The sequence below is a fragment of the Babylonia areolata genome, chromosome 34 (assembly GCF_041734735.1).
Source record: "Babylonia areolata isolate BAREFJ2019XMU chromosome 34, ASM4173473v1, whole genome shotgun sequence".
Lineage (NCBI taxonomy): Eukaryota > Metazoa > Mollusca > Gastropoda > Neogastropoda > Buccinidae > Babylonia > Babylonia areolata.
In genome coordinates this window covers 1448833-1475416 of record NC_134909.1, presented here as the reverse complement: position 1 = coordinate 1475416, position 26584 = coordinate 1448833, and the positions used below count along the sequence as shown (strand labels likewise).

The 26584-nt window shown below is 44.7% G+C and overlaps 1 protein-coding gene across 2 annotated transcripts in view; it reads left to right on the top strand.

Moving 5' to 3' along the window:
- LOC143277296 (palmitoyltransferase ZDHHC23-like) overlaps window positions 1-24992 on the top strand; it is a 30672-nt gene extending 5680 nt beyond the window's left edge. The window contains exons 2-8 of one of the 2 annotated variants that reach the window (XM_076582065.1): window positions 690-1067; window positions 2060-2291; window positions 3134-3316; window positions 6325-6559; window positions 9219-9330; window positions 11955-12131; window positions 22150-24992. In XM_076582065.1, the coding sequence (XP_076438180.1) occupies window positions 937-1067; window positions 2060-2291; window positions 3134-3316; window positions 6325-6559; window positions 9219-9330; window positions 11955-12131; window positions 22150-22402 (1323 nt within the window). In that variant the 5' untranslated portion in view covers window positions 690-936 and the 3' untranslated portion in view covers window positions 22403-24992. Of the gene's footprint in view, window positions 1-685; window positions 1068-2059; window positions 2292-3133; window positions 3317-6324; window positions 6560-9218; window positions 9331-11954; window positions 12132-22149 lie in introns of both variants that reach the window. The other variant, XM_076582064.1, reaches the window with a different exon arrangement.
- Window positions 24993-26584: the final 1592 nt, after the last annotated feature.

Below are 26584 nucleotides of genomic sequence, written 5' to 3'. Positions count from 1 at the left end.
AGGAGTTCAGAAAGATACTTGGGGCTAGATCCATTGACGCCAGATCCAACGCATCAGATGTAACGAAAGCCACATATAACTAAGTAAATTTCAATATCCCCGGCAGAACATCATAAATGGCTTCGACTCGAAATAGAAATGTATGTAGACTGAATTATACATCGGAGCCCAGATCATAAGAGCAGGTGCATTCCTTTTCCATAAAGAAGTGGAAGTGATAAAAAAAAACAATGTTGGTTAAACTTTTAACTTTTAAAACTGAATAGCGCTTAAATATACTAGATAGATAGATAGATATGTATGCACATAAAGTGTGTATGTCAAAAAACACTTGCCAACTATGTATTTCAGTGCATGCATATTAGATGACCGTTTATTTCTTTGTTCCCTTTGTTCTTTGTTGTGTCTATTAATCCTTCGGGATTTTACGACAATAAATGAAGTCAAGTCAAGTCAAGTCAAGTCACACACACACACACACACACACACACACACACACACACACACACACACACACACACACACACACACATATATATATATATATATATTTTTTTTTTTCCTGCATGGAGCAGAGCCTAAGACACCAACAGATTGTGAAGTTCTTGTATGCATGAATATATATATATATATAGATATAGATACAGATAGATAGATATGAATTACAATCGTGATGATATGACAGGCAGACAGACACAGACTGGTCAGGGGAGAGCAGTGAGCGGAGTGACAGTGAGGGAGGGTAGAGGTCAGCGAGGAGCCACGCCCCCTGTGGTAGAGGTCAGCGAGGAGCCACGCCCCCTGTGGGAGAGGTCAGCGAGGAGCCACGCCCCCTGTGGTAGAGGTCAGCGAGGAGCCACGCCCCCTGTGGGAGAGGTCAGCGAGGAGCCACGCCCCCTGTGGTAGAGGTCAGCGAGGAGCCACGCCCCCTGTGCCATGTCCACCAACACGGGATCGGCCGGCTCGGAGCCCCTGTGTTGCTGTGAATACCAGAACGAGGCCGGAGAGCGCAGCCATCTCCTGGCCTGCTGCTGTGACTGTCAGGCCCTGGACGAAGCCTGCGACAGGTCAGGGGGCTGTACTCTCACTGTCTGCTGCTGTCTTCGTTGCTGGCTTCTGTCCCTTTGACAGTTTGTTTGTCAGCTGCTTTTTTGATTTTTTTTTTTTTTAAATATTTTTTCACATTTTTTAACAAGCTGACTAGTTGTGATTTAAAATTTTTTAGTCAGTGTAGTAATGATAATGATAATAAATAATTGTAATGATGATAATGATGATAATCATCATCTTTAATCATAATGACAATAATGAAAAATGATGACGATAATAATGAATGTGTAAGACGAACAACTGAGCTGTTGACAGCAGTGGCAATGGCCAGACTTCCCTTGCTCTGTTAGACTGTTGACAATGCCAGACTTCCCTTTGCTCTGTCAGTCAGACTGTTGACAATGCCAGACTTCCCTTTGCTCTGTCAGACTGTTGACAATGCCAGACTTCCCTGTGCTCTGTCAGACTGTTGACAATGCCAGACTTCCCTTTGCTCTGTCAGTCAGACTGTTGACAATGCCAGACTTGCCTGTGCTCTGTTAGACTGTTGACAATGCCAGACTTCCCTGTGCTCTGTTGACAATGCCAGACTTCCCTGTGCTCTGTTGACAATGCCAGACTTCCCTGTGCTCTGTCAGACTGTTGACAATGCCAGACTTCCCTGTGCTCTGTCAGACTGTTGACAATGCCAGACTTCCCTTGCTCTGTCAGACTGTTGACAATGCCAGACTTCCCTTGCTCTGTCAGTCAGACTGTTGACAATGCCAGACTTCCCTGTGCTCTGTCAGACTGTTGACAATGCCAGACTTCCCTTGCTCTGTCAGACTGTTGACAATGCCAGACTTCCCTGTGCTCTGTCAGACTGTTGACAATGCCAGACTTCCCTGTGCTCTGTCAGACTGTTGACAATGCCAGACTTCCCTGTGCTCTGTCAGACTGTTGACAATGCCAGACTTCCCTGTGCTCTGTCAGACTGTTGACAATGCCAGACTTCCCCTTGCTCTGTCAGGCTGTTGACGTGCCGAGCGGTGCCCACGACGACCATGGATCGTCTGCTGTCCACGGTGGCTGACCGCTGTCGAGTGCCATCCTTTCTGGGTCAGGGGGCGCTGAAGGTCCGTGTGGACGTGGTGACCCCCGTGCTGGTGGTGCCCACCTGTCTCCTCTTTGCCTCCCTGGGGCCGACAGCCACCCTGCTGGCCTTTGTCTTCATGCCGGCCTTCCTCCTCCTCTTTTACCAGGTCTGTGGGTGTGTGTGTGGGGGGGGGAGGGGTGTGGGGGTGGCTTTGTGTGTGGATGTGTGTGTGTGTGAGGGGGGGGAGAGGGGTGTGCAGGGGGTGTGTGTGTGTGGCTTTGTGTGTGGATGTGTGTGGCTGTGTGTGTGTGTGTGTGTGTGTGTGTGTGTGTGTGTGTGTGTGTTTCTCTCTCTGTGTGTATGTGTGTCTGGATCTGGCTGTGTGTGTGTGTGTGTGTGTGTGTGTGTGTGTGTGTGTGTGTGTCTATATGTTGATGCAAAGGTGAGAAAGTGGTGACAGCACGCACACACGGAGGAATGGACACACACACATACTTCCATACCAACCACACATGTACACACACACACACGCGTACATGCATGCATGCACACACACACACACACACACACACACATACATGCATGCACACACACATATATATATTCATCTCTGTCTCTGTCTGTCTGTCTGTCTGTCTCTCTCTCTCTCTCTCTCTCTCTCTCTCTCTCTCTCTCTCTCTCTCTCTATATATATATATATATATATCCCCATCTGTATCCCATATGTACCTGATATGTACCTACCTATACACCTGATATGTACCTACCTATACGCCTGATATGTACCTACCTATAAACCTGATATGTACCTACCTATACACCTGATATGCACCTACCTATACACCTGATATGTACCTACCTATACACCTGGGGTGTACCTACCTATACACCTGGTGTGTACCTACCTATACACCTGATATGCACCTACCTATACACCTGGTGTGTACCTACCTATGCACCTGGTGTGTACCTACCTATACACGTGGTGTGTACCTACCTGTGGTCCAGGTGTGGCGAAGGCAGGGACACGGCAGAACGCCCTTCTTCTTCTCCTGGGGCCTGACGTCGGTGATCACCTGCTACCTCGTCTTCCAGTCACTGGTTGTCTCCTTCCGCGAGGTTCTCCTCTGGGAGATTCTCCTCCAGTTCTCCTCCACTGCGGCCATGCTCTACATGCTCTACAAGACCAAGGTGGGCGGCGCAGGGAAAAGATCCCCTGGCAGCTTGACAGCTGGCCTTTTTTTGGGTGCAGTTGTGTGAACAAGTCTTTGTTGGTGAGAGTAAAGTTGGGAAAGAAAAGGGTAGGTGGCTCTTTATTTTAAAAAAAAAAAAGGTTTTTAAACAGACATGAAAATACATTAACTGAACTATAACAATGCTAATAAATTGCTTGAATAATTCACCTCAAGAAAACATCCATTCAGCTCAAAATGCGTCACATGAAAAGAAAAGTTTCTCAAATTAATGTTGTTGTTGTGTGTTGGTATTACTCAGCTTAAACATTGGTATATGCTGTTTATGTTTTTTGGGGGATTTATCTCAGATCTCATGCTTGAACAGTGGTATGCTGTTTATGTTGTTTTGGGATACAGTGCATGGAACATTGGTACATATTTTTGTGCCATTGTTTTGGACTACGATGGAGAGAAGCTTGGTGTAAGCTGTTTACTGCTGTTTTTGGATGACCATGTTCAGACCAGTGGTATAAGCTGTTTACTGCCGTTTTGGATTACCATGTATAGACCAGTGGTTTTAGTTGTTTACTGCTGTTTTGGATGAACACGTACAGACCAGTGCTATAAGCTGTTTACTGCTGTTTTTGATTACAACGTACAGACCAGTGGTATAAGCTGTTTACTGCTGTTTTTGATTACAACGTACAGACCAGTGCTATAAGCTGTTTACTGCCATTTTGGATGACCATGTTCAGACCAGTGGTATAAGCTGTTTACTGCTGTTTTGGATGACCATGTTCAGACCAGTGGTATAAGCTGTTTACTGCCATTTTGGATGACCATGTTCAGACCAGTGGTATAAGCTGTTTACTGCTGTTTTGGATGACCATGTTCAGACCAGTGGTATAAGCTGTTTACTGCCGTTTTGGATTACCATGTATAGACCAGTCGTTTTAGTTGTTTACTGCTGTTTTGGATGAACACGTACAGACCAGTGGTATAAGCTGTTTACTGCTGTTTTTGATTACAACGTACAGACCAGTGCTATAAGCTGTTTACTGCTGTTTTTGATTACAACGTACAGACCAGTGGTATAAGCTGTTTACTGCTGTTTTTGATTACAACGTACAGACCAGTGCTATAAGCTGTTTTAGTATTTACTGCTGTTTTGGATAACCATATATAGACCAGTGGCATAAGCTGTTTATGTTTAGATGTTTACTGCTGTTTTGGATAACCATATATAGACCAGTGGCATAAGCTGTTAATGTTTAGATGTTTACTGCTGTTTTGGATTACCATGTATAGACCAGTGGCATAAGCTGTTAATGTTCAGCTGTTTACTGCTGTTTTATAGACCAGTGGAATAAACGGTTTATGTTGATGACCATGTATAGGCCAGTGGAATAAGCGGTTTGTGTTGATGACCATGTATAGGCCAGTGGAATAAGCAGTTTATGTTGATGACCATGTATAGACCAGTGGAATAAGCGGTTTATGTTGATGACCATGTATAGACCAGTGGAATAAGCGGTTTATGTTGATGACCATGTATAGTGGAATAAGCGGTTTATGTTGATGACCATGTATAGACCAGTGGAATAAGTGGTTTATGTTGATGACCATGTATAGACCAGTGGAATAAATGGTTTATGTTGATGACCATGTATAGACCAGTGGAATAAACGCTTTATGTTGATGACCATGTATAGACCAGTGAATAAACTGTTTATGTTGATGAATATGTATAGACCAGTGGAATAAATGGTTTATGTTGATGACCTTGTATAGACCAGTGGAATAAACAGTTTATGTTGATGACCATGTATAGACCAGTGGAATAAGCGGTTTATGTTGATGACCATGTATAGACCAGTGGAATAAGCGGTTTATGTTGATGACCATGTATGGAATAAGTGGTTTATGTTGATGACCATGTATAGACCAGTGGAATAAGCGGTTTATGTTGATGACCATGTATAGACCAGTGGAATAAACAGTTTATGTTGATGACCATGTATAGACCAGTGGAATAAGTGGTTTATGTTGATGACCATGTATAGACCAGTGGAATAAACAGTTTATGTTGATGACCATGTATAGACCAGTGGAATAAGCGGTTTATGTTGATGACCATGTATAGACCAGTGGAATAAGCGGTTTATGTTGATGACCATGTATAGACCAGTGGAATAAGCGGTTTATGTTGATGACCATGTATAGACCAGTGGAATAAGCGGTTTATGTTGATGACCATGTATAGACCAGTGGAATAAGCGGTTTATGTTGATGACCATGTATAGACCAGTGGAATAAGTGGTTTATGTTGATGACCATGTATAGACCAGTGGAATAAACTGGTTTATGTTGATGACCATGTATAGACCAGTGGAATAAACGGTTTATGTTGATGACCATGTATAGACCAGTGGAATAAGCGGTTTATGTTGATGACCATGTATAGACCAGTGGAATAAGCGGTTTATGTTGATGACCATGTATAGACCAGTGGAATAAATGGTTTATGTTGATGACCATGTATAGACCAGTGGAATAAACAGTTTATGTTGATGTCCATGTATAGACCAGTGGAATAAGCGGTTTATGTTGATGACCATGTATAGACCAGTGGAATAAGCGGTTTATGTTGATGACCATGTATAGACCAGTGGAATAAGCGGTTTATGTTGATGACCATGTATAGACCAGTGGAATAAGCGGTTTATGTTGATGACCATGTATAGACCAGTGGAATAAGCAGTTTATGTTGATGACCATGTATAGACCAGTGGAATAAGTGGTTTATGTTGATGACCATGTATAGACCAGTGGAATAAACAGTTTATGTTGATGACCATGTATAGACCAGTGGAATAAGTGGTTTATGTTGATGACCATGTATAGACCAGTGGAATAAGCGGTTTATGTTGATGACCATGTATAGACCAGTGGAATAAGTGGTTTATGTTGATGACCATGTATAGACCAGTGGAATAAGCTGTTATTTGGCATTGTCGTCATCAGGGAGATCCGGGGATTTTACGCTCTGGGGAGCAGTCCTCCAGGGGGCGCTCCAAGCGGCACTGTGACTCCCCGCTGCCCAACGGCGCCACAGTGCTGTACGACCAAGCCAGCGGCCGTGCCGTCAGCGAGGGGAGACCACTGTATGACAAAACGTCAGACACTGCCATTCAGATTGACAGCAGCTCAGAGCTGGACGCTGCTATGGTGAAGTGGGTCGACTCTAGACCCATCAGAGGTGAGTGGTGAGAATGTCCCTCCAGCCTGGAATTAATCCCCACAGGATTTTCAATCCCCCACACCTCTCCCTTAACTCACTCAATACGGCCAGCCCTCTCTTCTCCTCTACACAGATCCCTCGGATGTCCAGTGGGTGTCTGAATGACCCAACCTTTAACTTCCGTCGTCAGAATTGTGGTATTCTTTGTCAACATTCACCTATTCAGTATAAGAGCCTTTCGCTTGCAATATTTTGATGGCGGTAATTGGGATGAAACGCTGTTAACGTCGTCTCTTTCGCCGTTCGTATGGAGAGAGTTAAGGGGGGACAGGGCAGTGCAAAAGAGACCAAACTGATGATTTTTCATGATTTCGGTTTGATGGATTTTAATTCTTGAACATCTATTCTATCATATGCATAAGTTTTTCCACTGTAAAGATGTCTTTAACAATGAAAAAATTGCCAATAAAGATTGCTTGCTGAATCACAAAAGTGTTTATTAATAATTTTCTGTTCAATTTCAATGCAAGTCGTTAAGTTTCTGGCCTTGACAACATACCTTGGACTTGCTCAATGATGAGTAAACCTACAACCATGAGACTTTGCATGATTGTTTTATGACATGTTATTGAAGTTTTGTCACGAGTATGTATGAAAATATTCTCTGGGTTTTAATTCATAGCAGTTCCAATCTTTTTACCCATTGTAAATTTTGAGGATTTCGCAATACATCCACCAAATCTCTTTACTCTGTCATGTCAGATCTTCTCGGAACTGCAAAAAGGACTCCTCTTCCTTCTACCTACACTTTATCTGAACTCCCCAATGTCTTCTCATCTTTCTTTTTTGACAAAGTCCAAAATATTCGTACCATCTTAGACCAAATGTCTTTCCAACCTGCTCATCCTGATCCTCAATTCAGCGGCACTCCTCTCCATTCCTTTAATCCATTGACTGAAACAGAAGTTCATGAAATCCTAAAAGAAATGACAGTAAAATCCTGTGAGCTCGATCCTATACCAGCCTCGGTCTTTTCCCAGTGTGTCTCACAGCTTCTCCCCACAATCATCAATATTGTCAACTCATCCCTTCTCACTGGAACGTTTCCATCCACTTTCAAAACTGCAATCGTCCGGCCTCTTCTGAAGAAACCCAACCTTGACGCAAACATTTTGAAAAACTATCGACCAGTTTCTAATCTTCCATTCATGTCCAAACTCCTCGAAAAAGCTGTCCTCAAGCAGCTTAACAACCACCTTTGTTTCAACAATCTCATCCACCCATTTCAATCTGCCTATCGCGCTGACCATAGCACCGAAACCACTCTCCTCCACATTCTGAACAATCTACTGATAGCGTCCGACTCAGGAAAAATTTCCCTTCTCACTCTTCTCAACTTGTCAGCCGCCTTTGATACGACAGACCATTCAATCCTTCTTTCCCGTCTTCATTTGACATTTGGTATCAACGGCACTGTTCTAAACTGGTTCAAATCTTATCTCACTGATCGATTCCAGTCTGTCATTGTTGATCATTTCCAATCTGAACCTGTTAAAATTGAACATGGAGTCCCACAGGGATCTGTTTTAGGCCCAGTGCTCTTCACACTGTACACCGCTCCTCTCGCTGAAATTATCAACCGCCATAATATCAGTCATCATTCTTATGCTGATGACACTCAAATCCAGAAGAGTGATACCCCTGAAAAATTGTTGTCGCTCTTGCAAGAAACATCCAACTGCTTCCTGGACATTCAAAACTGGATGACTCGAAATAAATTACAATTGAACGCGGACAAAACTGAAGCAATGATCATAGGAACTAAACAAAAACTGTCTTCCATCACAATTGACACAATCAAACTTGGCAGTACATCCATCCCTCTTTCCACGTCAGTCAGGAACCTCGGTGTTGTCCTTGACAATACACTGTCCATGCAAAAATTTATCAGTCAGACATGTCAGTCCTGCTACTGTCAACTGCGACGCATCAGTGCCGTCCGGAAATATCTGTCCACTGACGCAACATCTAGACTTGTCGTTTCTCTCATTCTCTCTCGCCTTGACTACTGTAACTCTCTATTGTCTGGTCTGCCTGCTTCATCCATTCAGTCCCTTCAGCGCATACAAAACTCTGCTACCCGACTCGTCCTCAGAAAGAAAAGATCTGAGCACATCACTCCTCTTTTGCAACATCTCCACTGGCTCCCTGTCTCACACCGAATAAAGTACAAGATCAGCACTCTATGTTATAGATGCATTCACAAAACTGCCCCTTCCTATCTCAGCGGCTGCCTTCACCTCTACACTCCATCTCGCTCACTACGATCGGCTTCGGATCCATTCTGTTTACGCATACCCAGATTCAAACACTCGACTGTTGGCCGCCGTTCTTTCTCTGTTTCTGGACCTTGCGATTGGAATGAACTTCCTTTTTCGCTTCGTCAAGTCTCCACACTCAGCTCTTTCAAGTCTGGCCTTAAAACCCACCTCTTCCCAAAATAGCCTCCCTTGCCTGCCCTTCCTTGTCTTTAGTTTCTACAGTTTTAGAGTTATGCATGCGTGTGAATGACTGGTGTGAAAGCGCTTTGATTTGTCTCTGCACAAGATCCAGCGCTATATAAATACCATTATTATTATTATTATTATTATTACAGACAGTTGTTTTGTGTGGCCAGGAGGAAAGTTGATGAGCTGGTGTTCGTCCTGTTCTTTCAAACGTCCTCCCCGCGCCGGACACTGCACCGTGTGTGACGCCTGTATCGCTGTCAGGGACCATCACTGTGTCTGGTAGGTGTTGGGGGGGTGTGTGGGGGAGGGGGGGAGTGGGGGGTGGGTGTATGTGTGAGTGACAGGATCGACCACCGTGTGTATGGCAGAGAATTGAACACCATACCCTGTGTGTGTATGGCAGAGAATTGAACACTGTACCCTGTGTGTGTATGACCGGATTAACCACTGTGTTTAAGGCAGAGAATTGAACACTGTACCCTGTGTGTGTGTGTGACAGGATCGACCACTGTGTGTATGGCAGAGAATCGAACACTGTGCCCTGTGTGTGTGTGTGACAGGATCGACCACTGTGTGTGTGGCAGAGAATTGAACACTGTACCCTGTGTGTGTGGCAGAGAATTGAACACTGTACCCTGTGTGTGTGTGTGACAGGATCGACCACTGTGTGTATGGCAGAGAATTGAACACTGTACCCTGTGTGTGTGGCAGAGAATTGAACACTGTACCCTGTGTGTGTATGTGACAGGATCGACCACTGTGTGTATGGCAGAGAATCGAACACTGTACCCTGTGTGTATGGCAGAGAATCGAACACTGTACCCTGTGTGTGTGTGTGACAAGATCGAACACTGTGTGTGTGGTAGAGAATCGAACACTTTACCCTGTGTGTGTGGCAGAGAATCGAACACTGTACCCTGTGTGTGACAGGATCGACCACTGTGTGTGTGGCAGAGAATCGAACACTGTACCCTGTGTGTGTATGGCAGAGAATCGAACACTGTGCCCTGTGTGTGTGGCAGATAATTGAACACTGTACACTGTGTGTGTGGCAGAGAATCGAACACTGTACCCTGTGTGTGTGGCAGAGAATCGAACACTGTACCCTGTGTGTGTGTGGCAGAGAATCGAACACTGTACCCTGTGTGTGACAGGATCGACCACTGTGTGTATGGCAGAGAATTGAACACTGTGCCCTTTGTGTATGGCAGAGAATCGAACACTGTGCCCTGTGTGTGTATGGCAGATAATCAAACACTGTGCCCTGTGTGTGAATGGCAGATAATCAAACACTGTGCCCTGTGTGTATGGCAGAGAATCGAACACTGTACCCTGTGTGTGACAGGATCGACCACTGTCTGTATGGCAGATAATCAAACACTGTGCCCTGTGTGTGTGTAGCAGAGAATCGAACACTGTGCCCTGTGTGTATGGCAAAGAATCGAACACTGTACCCTGTGTGTGTGGCAGAGAATCGAACACTGTACCCTGTGTGTGTGGCAGAGAATCGAACACTGTACCCTGTGTGTGTGTGACAGGATCGACCACTGTGTGTATGGCAGATAATCGAACACTGTACCTTGTGTGTAAGGCAGAGAATTGAACACTGTACCCTGTGTGTGTGTGGCAGAGAATCGAACACTGTGCCCTGTGTGTGTGGCAGAGAATCGAACACTGTACCCTGTGTGTGTGGCAGAGAATCGAACACTGTACCGTGTGTGTGTGTGGCAGAGAATTGAACACTATACCCTGTGTGTGAATGGCAGACAATCGAACACTGTACCGTGTGTGTGTGGCAGAGAATCGAACACTGTACCCTGTGTGTATGGCAGAGAATTGAACACTGTACGCTGTGTGTATGGCAGAGAATCGAACACTGTACCCTGTGTGTGTGGCAGAGAATCGAACACTGTGCCCTGTGTGTGTGGCAGAGAATCGAACACTGTACCCTGTGTGTGTGTGGCAGAGAATCGAACACTGTGCCCTGTGTGTGTGTGGCAGAGAATTGAACACTGTGCCCTGTGTGTGTATGGCAGAGAATCGAACACTGTGCCCTGTGTGTGTATGGCAGAGAATCGAACACTGTACCGTGTGTGTGAACACTGTACCCTGTGTGTGTGGCAGAGAATCGAACACTGTACCGTGTGTGTGTGGCAGAGAATCGAACACTGTACCCTGTGTGTGTATGGCAGAGAATCGAACACTGTACCCTGTGTGTGTATGGCAGAGAATCGAACACTGTACCCTGTGTGTGTGGCAGAGAATCGAACACTGTGCCCTGTGTGTGTGGCAGAGAATCGAACACTGTACCCTGTGTGTGTGGCAGAGAATCGAACACTGTACCCTGTGTGTGTTTGGCAGAGAATCGAACACTGTGCCCTGTGTGTGTGTGGCAGAGAATCGAACACTGTACCCTGTGTGTGAATGGCAGAGAATCGAACACTGTACCCTGTGTGTGTATGGCAGAGAATCGAACACTGTACCCTGTGTGTATGGCAGAGAATCGAACACTGTACCCTGTGTGTGTATGGCAGAGAATCGAACACTGTACCCTGTGTGTATGGCAGAGAATCGAACACTGTACCCTGTGTGTGTGGCAGAGAATCGAACACTGTACCCTGTGTGTATGGCAGAGAATCGAACACTGTACCCTGTGTGTGTATGGCAGAGAATCGAACACTGTACCCTGTGTGTATGGCAGAGAATCGAACACTGTACCGTGTGTGTGTGTGGCAGAGAATCGAACACTGTACCCTGTGTGTGTGGCAGAGAATCGAACACTGTACCCTGTGTGTATGGCAGAGAATCGAACACTGTACCCTGTGTGTGTGTGGCAGAGAATCGAACACTGTACCCTGTGTGTGTGTGGCAGAGAATCGAACACTGTGCCCTGTGTGTGACAGGATCGACCACTGTGTGGGGGCCAACAACCACCGATCCTTCGTGGCGGCCATGGCTTTGTTCGTGTGGTGCGGTCTGTACGGCTCTCACCTGACCTTCACCTCCATCTGTACGCCTGTCATGGTCTACGATTGGTTCCTACTGCCCAGTGACTGTCGCTTCCTGTACCAGAACTTCTAGTGAGTCCGGTGTGGGTGTCAGTGTGAGTGTGCTTTCTTATCTGTGAAACTGCATGTCTGTTATGCATATGTGTGTGTGTGTGTGAATGTGTGTCTGCATTTTTTCACATTTATTTGCTTATTTATCTTCATTGTCGTCTTTTTTTAATTTTATTATTTTAGTTATTTATTTATCTACTTTATTATTATTATTTATTTTTGTTTATTTTATTTTTTTTGTACGCCTATAGTTGACTTCATCAAGTTTTTGCGCCTTATACATATTATTATTAGTAGTAGTATTATGTGGAGTGATGGCCTAGAGGTAACGCGTCCGCCTAGGAAACGAGAGAATCTGAGCGCGCAGGTTCGAATCACGGCTCAGCCGCCAATATTTTCTCCCCCTCCACTAGACCTTGAGTGGTGGTCTGGACGCTAGTCATTCGGATGAGACGATAAACCGAGGTCCCGTGTGCAGCATGCACTTAGCGCTCGTGAAAGAACCCACGGCAACAAAAGGATTGTTCCTGGCAAAATTCTGTAGAAAAATCCACTTCGATAGGAAAAGCAAATAAAACCGCACGCAGGAAAAAATACAAAAAATATGGTTGGCGCTGTAGTGTAGCGACGCGCTCTCCCTGGGGAGAGCAGCCCGAATTTCACACAGAGAAATCTGTTGTGATAAAAAGAAATACAAATACAAATAGTAGTTCCTTTCTTTATGTATTTATCTATTATTATTATTTTATTTTATTTATTTATTTATTTATTTATTTTATTTTATTTTTTCTCAAGGCCTGACTAAGCGCGTTGGGTTACACTGCTGGTCAGGCATCTGCTTGGCAGATATGGTGTAGCGCAGATATGGTGTAGCTGTGACTGAAACAGCCCAAACAACTCTTGGAAAACAACGCATCAAAAAGAAGCCCTGGGTCACGGACGACATCCTACAGCTGTGTGACAAACGTAGAGACCTGAAAAAGAAAAAGAATGAAGAAGAAGGGGCAAAACAGTACAAAGCAGTTAACACCGAAATCAAGAGAAGCATGAAGAAGGCAAGGGAGAATTGGATTGAAGGAAAATGCCAGGACATAGAGGAAAACCTGACAAGAAACAACAGCAAGAAAGCCTACCAAGTTGTGAAAGAACTTACCAACACAAGGCAAGGTAGAACTATGTCCAACATCCAGACCAAGGATGGAAAATGTCTAACAGAAGAACAAGACATCCTAAAGCGATGGACAGAATACTGCTCAGAGCTATACAACATACAGACCACAGGTGATCCAGCAATACTGAATGTCCCACCAGCCACTGATAACAGTAATCACCCCATACTCCGTGAAGAAATAGAGGCAGCAATAGCATCGCTGAAAAAAGGGAAATCGGCAGGAGTGGACAACATCCCATCAGAACTGGTCCAAGCAGGGGGTGAAGTTATGATAGATGCGCTACTGAAAATCTGCAACAAGATCTGGCAAACAGGGGAATGGCCCACACCGTGGACACAATCACTGATCATCACCCTTCCCAAAAAGGGCAATCTCCAGCAGTGTCAAAACTACCGCACCATCAGCCTGATTAGTCATCCCAGCAAAGTCATGTTGAAAATCCTGCTTAACAGACTGAAACCACAAGCAGAAAACATCATTGCTGAAGAACAGGCAGGTTTCAGACCAGGAAGGAGCACAACTGAACAAATCTTCAACTTGAGGTTGCTATGTGAGAGGTACCATCAACACCAACAAGACCTCTACCATGTCTTCATTGATTTTAAGAAGGCATTTGACAGGGTCTGGCATGCAGCTTTGTGGGCTACCATGAATCTGTACAACATCAACGCCAACCTGATTAGACTGATACAGCACCTCTATGACAAAGCCACCAGCGCCGTCTACCTCAACAATAGCATCGGGGACTGGTTCAGAACCACAGTCGGAGTGAGACAAGGCTGCCTACTCTCCCCAACACTCTTCAACATCTTCTTAGAAAGAATAATGACTGACGCACTGGAAGAGCATGCAGGAACAGTCAGCATAGGCGGCAGAACAATCACAAACCTACGTTTTGCCGACGACATTGATGGACTGGCTGGAAAAGAAGAAGAACTGGCAAGCCTGGTCAAACATCTAGACAAAGCCTCCACATCGTATGGAATGCAAATCAGTGCGGAGAAAACCAAACTGATGACTAACAACACCAACGGCATCAGCATTGACATCAAAGTCAACGACGAAAAGCTTAAAACAGTCCACAGCTTCAAATATCTGGGAGCAATCGTGTCAGATGAAGGATCTAAACCAGAAGTACTCTCGAGAATTGCCCAAACAACAACGGCACTCAACAAGCTGAACACCATCTGGAACAACAAAAACATCGCTCTCAGCTCAAAAATCAGACTGATGCGTTCCCTGGTTATATCAATATTGCTCTACGCCTGCGAGACTTGGACCCTGACTGCAGACATCGAGAGAAGAATCCAAGCTGTCGAGATGAGATGCTTTCGTAGACTACTTGGCATCTCCTACAGAGACCACATCACTAACACGGAAGTGAAGAACAGAATCCAGCAAAGTATTGGACCCTACGAAGACCTTCTGTCCATAGTGAAAAAACGCAAACTTAGATGGTATGGACACATCTCCCGATCATCTGGTCTTGCCAAAACGTTCCTGCAAGGCACCGTACAAGGAGGCAGAAGGAGAGGACGGCAGAAGAAGAGATGGGAAGACAACATCCGGGGGTGGACAGGCTTGACGCTCGGTGACGCCCTGAGGAAATCAGAAAACCGTGAAGAGTGGAGAGGAGTGGTGGCCAGGTCAGCAGCGGTGCCCCAACGGTCTGAACCCAGACTACGGGAGAGGTGAAGGTGAGGTGAAGGAGGTGATATGGATTTGTCCGAACGCAGTGACGCCTCCTTGAGCTCCTGAAACTGAAACGGAAAGTGAGTGTGTGTGTGTGTGTGTGTGTGTGAGTGTGTGCGCTTCGTGTCTGACTGACGTGCTGTTGGCAAGGACTTTGCTAACACACACCTACAGCCATACAGGTGGAACGATCACCTCAGGTTTTCAGCTCACGTCTGGCTTTACACACAATGTCAGTGTGTGTAATAGCTCTGTGTTTTGGTTGTTGGTGTGTCGGTGTGTCCGTGTGTGTGTGTCTGTGTGTCTGTGTGTGTGTCTGTGTGGGGTGTATGTCTTTGTTTGGGGGTTGTGTCTGTGGTAAACGTTAAACAAACTCATTAATTTTTCTCAGTAAATGCTTTGTCTGTCAGTACCAAATTTCGACTGAACACAGAGAGAGAAAAATCTCTTTCCACTGAAATCAGTTGTAGGTTGTAAGTCTTCTGGGGAAATCCGTATTTCTGATTGATAGATGTTTTACTTCATTTAGTCTCCAGTTTATTTTGTTTCACAAGATATGACTAGGTTGTTTCATAGCCTTTATGGTTTTATCTGCTGTTAAAAGAAAACGAAACTGTGAATAGAACACAGAATGACACAAACTGTGGATAGAACACAGAATGACACACACTGTGGATAGAACACAGAATGACACACACTGTGGATAGAACACACAGAATGACACACACTGTGGATAGAACACAGAATGACACAAACTGTGGATAGAACACAGAATGACACACACTGTGGATAGAACACAGAATGACACAAACTGTGGATAGAACACAGAATGACACACACTGTGGATAGAACACAGAATGACACACACTGTGGATAGAACACAGAATGACACAAACTGTGGATAGAACACAGAATGACACAGACTGTGTATAGAACACAGAATGACACACACTCTGAATAGAACACAGAATGACATACACTGTGGATAGAACACAGAATGACACACACTGTGGATAGAACACAGAATGACACACACTGTGGATAGAACACAGACTGACACACACTGTGGATAGAACACAGACTGACACACACTGTGAATAGAACACAGAATGACACACTGTGGATAGAACACACAGAATGACACACACTGTGGATAGAACACAGAATGACACAAACTGTGGATAGAACACAGACAATGACACACACTGTGAATAGAACACACAGATGACACTCACTGTAGATAGAACACACTGAATGACACAAACTGTGGATAGAACACAGAATGACACAAACTGTGGATAGAACACACAGAACACAAACTGTGGATAGAACACACAGAACACAAACTGTGGATAGAACACACAGAACACAAACTGTGGATAGAACACACAGAATGACACACACTGTGAATAGAACACAGAATGACACACTGTGAATAGAACACAGAATGACACAGACTGTGGATAGAACACACAGAATGACACAAACTGTGGATAGAACACAGAATGACATACACTGTGGATAGAACACACAGAATGACACACACTGTGGATAGAACACAGAATGACACAGACTGTGGATAGAACACACAGATGACACAAAGTATGGATAGAACACACAGATGACACAAACTGTGGATAGAACACACAGAACACAAACTGTGGATAGAACACACAGAATGACACACTGTGAATAGAACACAGAATGACACACTGTGAATAGAACACAGAATGACACAGACTGTGGATAGAACACAGAATGACACAAACTGTGGATAGAACACACAGAATGACACACACTGTGGATAGAACACACAGAATGACACAAACTGTTGATAGAACACACAGATGACACAAAGTATGGATAGAACACACAGATGACACAAACTGTGGGTAGAACACATAGAACACAAACTGTGGATAGAACACACAGAACACCAACTGTGGATAGAACACACAGAATGACACAAACTGTGGATAGAACACACAGAATGACACAAACTGTGGATAGAACACACAGAATGACACAAACTGTTGATAGAACACACAGAACACAAACTGCGGATAGAACACACAGAATGACACAAACTGTGGATAGAACACACAGAATACAAACTGTGGATAGAACACACAGAACACAAACTGTGCATAGAACACACAGAACACAAACTGTGGATAGAACACACAGAATGACACAAACTGTGGATAGAACACACAGAACACAAACTGCGGATAGAACACACAGAACACCAACTGTGGATAGAACACACAGAATGACACACACTGTGGATAGAACACACAGAATGACACACACTGTGGATAGAACACACAGAACACAAACTGTGCCTAGAACACACAGAACACAAACTGTGCCTAGAACACACAGAACACAAGCTGTGGATAGAACACAGAATGACACAAACTGTGCCTAGAACACACAGAACACAAACTGTGGATAGAACACAAACTGTGGATAGAACACACAGAATGACACAAACTGAGGATAGAACACACAGAACACAAACTGTGGATAGAACACACAGAACACAAACTGTGGATAGAACACACAGAATGACACAAACTGTGGATAGAACACAGAATGACACACACTGTGAATAGAACACAGAATGACACAGACTGTGGATAGAACACAGAATGACACAGACTGTGGATAGAACACACAGAATGACACACACTGTGGATAGAACACACAGAATGACACAAACTGTGGATAGAACACACAGATGACACAAAGTATGGATAGAACACACAGATGACACAAACTGTGGGTAGAACACATAGAACACAAACTGTGGATAGAACACACAGAACACAAACTGTGGATAGAACACACAGAATGACACAAACTGTGGATAGAACACACAGAATGACACAAACTGTGGATAGAACACACAGAATGACACAAACTGTGGATAGAACACACAGAACACAAACTGCGGATAGAACACACAGAACACAAACTGTGGATAGAACACACAGAATGACACACACTGTGGATAGAACACACAGAACACAAACTGTGCCTAGAACACACAGAACACAAACTGTGCCTAGAACACACAGAACACAAGCTGTGGATAGAACACAGAATGACACAAACTGTGCCTAGAACACACAGAACACAAACTGTGGATAGAACACAAACTGTGGATAGAACACACAGAATGACACAAACTGTGGATAGAACACACAGAACACAAACTGTGGATAGAACACACAGAACACAAACTGTGGATAGAACACACAGAATGACACAAACTGTGGATAGAACACACAGAACACAAACTGTGAATAGAACACACAGAATGACACACACTGTGGATAGAACACACAGAATGACACACACTGTGGATAGAACACACAGAATGACACAAACTGTGGATAGAACACAGAATGACACAAACTGTGGATAGAACACACAGAATGACACAAACTGTGGATAGAACACACAGAATGACACAAACTGTGGATAGAACACAGAATGACACAAACTGTGGATAGAACACACAGAATGACACAAACTGTGGATAGAACACACAGATGACGCTCACTGTGGATAGAACACGCAGAACACAAAAATGTGGATAGAACACACAGAACACAGTGGATAGAACACACAGAACACAGTGGATAGAACACACAGAATGACACAAACTGTGGATAGACCACACAGAATGACACAAACTGTGGATAGAACACACAGATGACACAAAGTGTGGATAGAACACACAGAACACAAACAGTGGATAGAACACACAGAACACAAACTGTGGATAGAACACACAGAACACAAACTGTGGATAGAACACACAGATGACACAAAGTGTGGATAGAACACACAGAATGACACAAACTGTGGATAGAACACACAGATGACACAAAGTGTGGATAGAACACACAGAATGACACAAACTGTGGATAGAATACACAGATGAAACTCACTGTGGATAGAACACACAGAATGACACAAACTGTGGATAGAACACACTGAATGACACAAACTGTGGCTAGAACACACAGATGAAACTCACTGTGGATAGAACACACAGATGACACAAACTGTGGATAGAACACACAGATGACACAAACTGTGGATAGAACACACATAATGACACAAACTGTGGATAGAACACACAGAATGACACAAACTGTGGATAGAACACACAGAACACAAACTGTGGATAGAACACACAGAATGACGCAAACTGTGGATAGAACACACAGAATGACACAAACTGTGGATAGAACACACAGAATGACACAAACTGTGGATAGAACACACAGAACACAAACTGTGGATAGAATACACAGAATACAAACTGTGGATAGAACACACAGAATGACACACACTGTGGATAGAACACACAGAATGACACACACTGTGGATAGAACACACAGAACACAAACTGTGGATAGAACACACAGAACACAAACTGTGGATAGAACACACAGAATGACACAAACTGTAGATAGAACACACAGAACACAAACTGTGGATAGAACACACAGAATGACACAAACTGTGGATAGAACACACAGATGACGCTCACTGTGGATAGAACACGCAGAACACCAACTGTGGATAGAACACACAGAACACAAACTGTGGATAGAACACACAGAATGACACAAACTGTGGATAGAACACACAGAATGACACAAACTGTGGATAGAACACAGAATGACACAAACTGTGGATAGAACACACAGAATGACACAAACTGTGGATAGAACACACAGAATGACACAAACTGTGGATAGAACACACAGAACACAAACTGTGGATAGAACACACAGATGACACAAACTGTGGATAGAACACACAGAATGACACAAACTGTGGATAGAACACACAGAATGACACAAACTGTGGATAGAACACACAGAACACAAACTGTGGATAGAACACACTGAATGACACAAACTGTGGATAGAACACACAGAATGACACAAACTGTGGATAGAACACACAGATGACACAAACTGTGGATAGAACACACATAATGACACAAACTGTGGATAGAACACTGAATGACACAAACTGTGGATAGAACACACATAATGACACAAACTGTGGATAGAACACTGAATGACACAAACTGTGGATAGAACACACATAATGACACAAACTGTGGATAGAACACTGAATGACACAAACTGTGGATAGAACACAGAATGACACAAACTGTGGATAGAACACACAGAATGACACAAACTGTGGATAGAACACACAGAACACAAACTGTGGATAGAACACACAGAATCACACACACTGTGGATAGAACACACAGAATGACACAAACTGTTGATAGAACACACAGATGACACAAAGTGTGGATAGAACACACAGATGACACAAACTGTGGGTAGAACACATAGAACACAAACTGTGGATAGAACACACAGAATGACACACACTGTTGATAGAACACACAGAATGACACAGACTGTGGACAGAACACACAGAACACAAACTGTGGATAGAACACACAGAATGACGCACACTGTGGATAGAACACACAGAACACAAACTGTGGATCGAACACACAGAATGACACAAACTGTGGATAGAACACACAGAACACAAACTGTGGATAGAACACACAGAACACAAACTGTGGATAGAACACACAGAATGACACAAACTGTGGATAGAACACACAGAACACAAACTGTGAATAGAACACACAGAATGACACACACTGTGGATAGAACACACAGAATGACACACACTGTGGATAGAACACACAGAATGACACAAACTGTGGATAGAACACACAGAATGACACAGACTGTGGATAGAACACAGAATGAAACAAACTGTGGATAGAACACAGAATGACACACACTGTGGATAGAACACACAGAATGACACACACTGTGGATAGAACACACAGAATGACACAAACTGTGGATAGAACACAGAATGACACAAACTGTGGATAGAACACACAGAACACAAACTGTGTATAGAACACACTGAATGACACAACCTGTGGATAGAACACACAGTTGACACTCACTGTGGATAGAACACGCAGAACACAAAAATGTGGATAGAACACACAGAATGATACACACTGTGGATAGAACACACAGAACACAAACAGTGGATAGAACACACAGAATGACACACACTGTGGATAGAACACACAGAACACAAACTGTGGATAGAACACACAGAATGACACAAACTGTGGATAGAACACACAGAATGACATAAACTGTGGATAGAACACACAGAATGACACACACTGTGGATAGAACACAGAATGACACACACTGTGGATAGAACACAGATGACACAAAGTGTGGATAGAACACACAGATGACACAAAGTGTGGATAGAACACACAGATGACACAAAGTGTGGATAGAACACACAGAATGACACAAACTGTGGATAGAATACACAGATGAAACTCACTGTGGATAGAACATGCAGAATGACACAAACTGTGGATAGAACACACAGATGACACAAACTGTGGATAGAACACACATAATGACACAAACTGTGGATAGAACACACAGAATGACACAAACTGTGGATAGAACACAGAATGACACAAACTGTGGATAGAACACACAGAATGACACACACTGTGGATAGAACACACAGAATGACACACACTGTGGATAGAACACACAGAACACAAACTGTGGATAGAACACACAGAATGACACACACTGTGGATAGAACACACAGAATGACACACACTGTGGATAGAACACACAGAATGACACACACTGTTGATAGAACACACAGAATGACACAGACTGTGGACAGAACACACAGAACACAAACTGTGGATAGAACACAGAATGACACACACTGTGGATAGAACACACTGAATGACACAAACTGTTGATAGAACACACAGAACACAAACTGTGGATAGAACACACAGAATGACACAAACTGTGGCTAGAACACACTGAATGACACAAACTGTGGCTAGAACACACAGAATGACACACACTGTGGATGGAACACATACAAGTGAAGGGGGCTTTGCAGCCCATGAATGCAGAAGAAGAAGAAGAAGAAGTAAATGGAGAAGGAGAAAAAGAAGTTAAAAAAAAGATGACGAAGTAAAGGAAGAAGAAAGAGAATGACGTGTGTGGACGTAACACACCTCTCCCTGCTTTCAGCACGTCCATGAGCTTCGTGTGTGGTGCCTACACGCTGCTTGCCACGGCTGTGATGGTGGTGGCCCTGCTGTACCAGGTGGCGCTCATCTCCCAGAACGTGACATCGCAGGAACTGCACACGTCTCTGGCGCGGGGCATGGCGCGCTGCTGGCTCTTCCCCGCCCCCAACGTCAACAGCCAGGGTCTGCTGCGCAACTGGCTCGAGTTCCTGCTGCTGCCTGCGCGATCCGCCTCCCCCAAGATCCCCTCGTAGCCTGCCTCCCCCAAGATCCCCTCATAGCCTCCCTCCCCCAAGATCCCCTCATAGCATTCCCCCTCAGCCTCCCTACCCCAAGATCCCCTCATAGCCTCCCTCCCCCAAGATCCCCTCATAGCCTCCCTACCCCAAGATCCCCTCATAGCCTCCCTCCCCCAAGATCCCCTCATAGCATCCCCCTCAGCCTCTCACCCCCAAGATCCCCTCATAGCCTGCCTCCCCCAAGATCCCCTCATAGCATTCCCCCAAGATCCCCTCATAGCATTCCCCCAAGATCCCCTCATAGCATTCCCCCTCAGCCTCTCACCCCCAAGATCCCCTCATAGCCTCCCCTGTCCGCAGAGGGCGGGGTGTGGGGTACGGGGGAGCGGAGGGTTGTTGTTTGAGGGAAGTTAGGATGATGTGGGGAGGTTTCTTGTCTGGTTTGAGTGGTGGTCAGGTTTGTTTGGGTGGTGTGGGTTTTTTTTTTCCCCGTAATTTCTTCTTTTTTTTGTGTATATGATTTTCTTGAACTGAAAAGAATTTGCATCTTTGTTTGACAATTACCATTCCTGGTTGTTGCACTGGGTTCATGTCTGATGTGTCTGAATGGTGGTGGTGGCTTTATGAAAGTCCTGTCTGAATGGTGAGGGTGGCTTTATGAAAGTCCTGTCAGAATGGTGATGGTGGCTTTATGAAAGTCCTGTCTGAATGGTGAGGGTGGCTTTATGAAAGTCCTGTCTGAATGGTGAGGGTGGCTTTATGAAAGTCCTGTCTGAATGGTGGAGGTGGCGTGAGGGCAGTCCTGTCTGAATGGTGGTGGTGGCGTGAGGGCAGTCCTGCGTTACTTGATGGCAGAAGTTGTGGTGCTGTTTTTAGCTGCCAGGTAGTTCAGTCACACGCATTGTTTTTGTCCGTCGTCTTTACTGGAATTGTCACATTGGATAATGACTGAAATGGATCTGACCAGATAAGAGAGAAATTCCAGTGACGGGTTAACCTGTCGCGTCAGCAGTATGGCCACAACTACAGTATGATGGGTTAACCTGTCATGTAGCAGTATGGCCACAACTACAGTATGATGGGTTAACCTGTCACGTAGCAGTATGGCCACAACTGCAGTATGATGGGTTAACCTGTCATGTAGTAGTATGGCCACAACTGCAGTATGATGGGTTAACCTCTCACATCAGCAGTATGGCTACAATGACAGTATGATGGGTTAACCAGTCATGTAGCAGTATGGCCACAAGGAGTGTCACAGTTTAACCCATCATGTGTGCAGAATATCCACAACTACACCATGATAGGATAACTGGTCGGCAGTGAACAGGTCAAAGGTCAAAGCTTGTCCTGTGGTCGTTTTAACGACACTGAAGCGTGTGTCTCTAACAGAAAGTCAGCGTCACATCATTATGCAAAAACGTGTTTGGCTGTTATTGTGTTTTGTTGCTTTTATTCCAGTGTTTATTGGTTTGTTTATTTAGTCGAGTGAAGACTGCTTGCTGTGAGTTGGGTGAGTGGGGATTCCATGAATAGGCCTTATTGCTGTGTGTATATTGTAACTTTGTCTGCCCCCTGCTGTGTGTATATTGTAACTTTGTCTGCCCCCTGCTGTGTGTATATTGTAACTTGTCTGCCCCCTGCTGTGTGTATATTGTAACTTTGTCTGCCCCCTGCTGTGTGTATATTGTAACTTGTCTGCCCCCCCTGCTGTGTGTATATTGTAACTTGTCTGCCCCCCCTGCTGTGTGTATATTGTAACTTTGTCTGCCCCCTGCTGTGTGTATATTGTAACTTTGTCTGCCCCCTGCTGTGTGTATATTGTAACTTTGTCTGCCCCCTGCTGTGTGTATATTGGTACTTGATGTACACCCCTGTGCAGATTTTGGGCTCTTTCTGTGTAAATAGTGTCTACATCTTGTGGAAAGTGTGTGCAGGGAATACCCCCGTTTCTATCGCTCTCCCTTCCTGTTTTATTTTCTGTCCTGATGGCCCTTTTGGATACCACTGGGGTGATTTTTTCCAGTAAGCTTTGAAGATATATAGGATTATAGTAAGAATACTCCAGTATCCAGCCTAGAAAAAATATATGTATATACTTTTTTTTTCTAGACTGGGTGATAGAGTACTCTTACTATACTGTATTCTTGTATTGCGCCATGGATGTGTAATGTTCTCTGGCTTTTCCTGGTCTGTCATTGTACATGGTTACACCCTCTGAAAACGCAGTATGGCTGCCCACATGGTTGGGGGGGGGGGGGGTGGGGGGGGGGGGGGAATGGTCATACACGTAAAAGCCCACTCGTGTACATGTGAGTGAGCATTAGAGTTGCAGTCCACAAGCGAAGAAGAAGAAGAAGTACTGGTTGTGTCTGTTGTGTATGATCGCGTGCGCGTTCACGTTTCTGTTTTTCACCCCCTGGCAAAAAAGTGGTCAGAGTGAGCAGTGTGGACAGAGTGAGCAGTGTGGACAGAGTGAGCAGTGTGGACAGAGTGAGCAGTGTGGTCAGAGTGAGCAGTGTGGTCAGAGTGAGTAGTGTGGTCAGAGTGAGCAGTGTGGACAGAGTGAGCAGTGTGGACAGAGTGAGTAGTGTGGACAGAGTGAGTAGTGTAGTGTGGACAGAGTGAGTAGTGTGGTCAGAGTGAGTAGTGTGGACAGAGTGAGCAGTGTGGACAGAGTGAGCAGTGTGGACAGAGTGAGCAGTGTGGACAGAGTGAGCAGTGTGGTCAGAGTGGTCAGAGTGAGCAGTGTGGTCAGAGTGAGCAGTGTGGACAGAGTGAGCAGTGTGGACAGAGTGAGCAGTGTGGTCAGAGTGAGCAGAGTGGACAGAGTGAGCAGTGTGGTCAGAGTGAGCAGTGTGGACAGAGTGAGCAGTGTGGTCAGAGTGGACAGAGTGAGCAGTGTGGTCAGAGTGAGCAGTGTGGTCAGAGTGGACAGAGTGAGCAGTGTGGACAGAGTCAGAGTGGACAGAGTGAGCAGTGTGGTCAGAGTGAGCAGTGTGGACAGAGTGAGCAGTGTGGACAGAGTGAGCAGTGTGGACAGAGTGGACAGAGTGAGCAGTGTGGACAGAGTGAGCAGTGTGGTCAGGGTGGACAGAGTGAGCAGTGTGGACAGAGTGAGCAGTGTGGTCAGGGTGGACAGAGTGAGCAGTGTGGTCAGGGTGGACAGAGTGAGCAGTGTGGTCAGAGTGAGCAGTGTGGTCAGAGTGAGCAGTGTGGACAGAGTGAGCAGTGTGTGCTTGGTTTGAGTGGATGACTGTCAGTGCCGGTAATTCGGGTCACAAGGAACAATGATTGATTGATTGATGTGGATACTTATATAGCACCTATCCTCGGTGAGATACCAAGCCCCAAGCTTTTTTACAAACACGGGGTCTTCTGCACCACAGGCTGCCTGCCGGAGCTGACTGACGGCTGCTGTTTGACGCTCATCATTTGTTTCCTGTGTCAATCAGATTTCAGGCACGCACACATTCACATTCAGACAGACATGTAACATTTTAGATGTATGACTGTTTTGTTTATTTACCCCGCTGTGTAGGCAGCCATGCTCTGTTTTCAGGGGTGTGCATGCTGGGTATGTTCTTGTTTCCATAACCCACCGAACGCTGTCATGGATTACAGGATCTTTAATGTGCGTATTTGATCTTCTGTGTTGCATATACACATGAAGGGGTTTCAGGCACTAACAGGTCTGCACATTAAGTTGACCTGGGAGATGGGAAAAACCTCCACCCTTCAACCACCAGGTGCTGTTACCGAGATTCAAACCCTGGACCCTCGGATTGAAAGCCCAACGCTTTAACCACTCAGCTGTTGCGCCGATATAATGCTATCACTGTACTTGTGCCTTTTTTCTTTTCTTCTTTGTTTTTTTCAGGATGTCTATTGAGAGTTTTTAGTACTGATGTATCGCAGTGTGGTCGGGTGGGCTGTAAGTGACATTGATATATTATTGTTCATTTTACATATTATGTGATGTTTTGCATGCTTGTTTTTAACGTCTGCTTCTACAGGATCTTGAGGTTTTGAAATATATCTGGTGTTCTTTGAGTGTGAGAGCTGGGCTCCTTTTGATTACAATGTCTTCTTTCACATGGATGTGGAAATGGATCTTTTTGGTGATTTTGAACGGATGTTTGATAATTAGTTATTGATGGTACTTTTGAGTGGATGTTTTAGAATTCACTTTTAGTT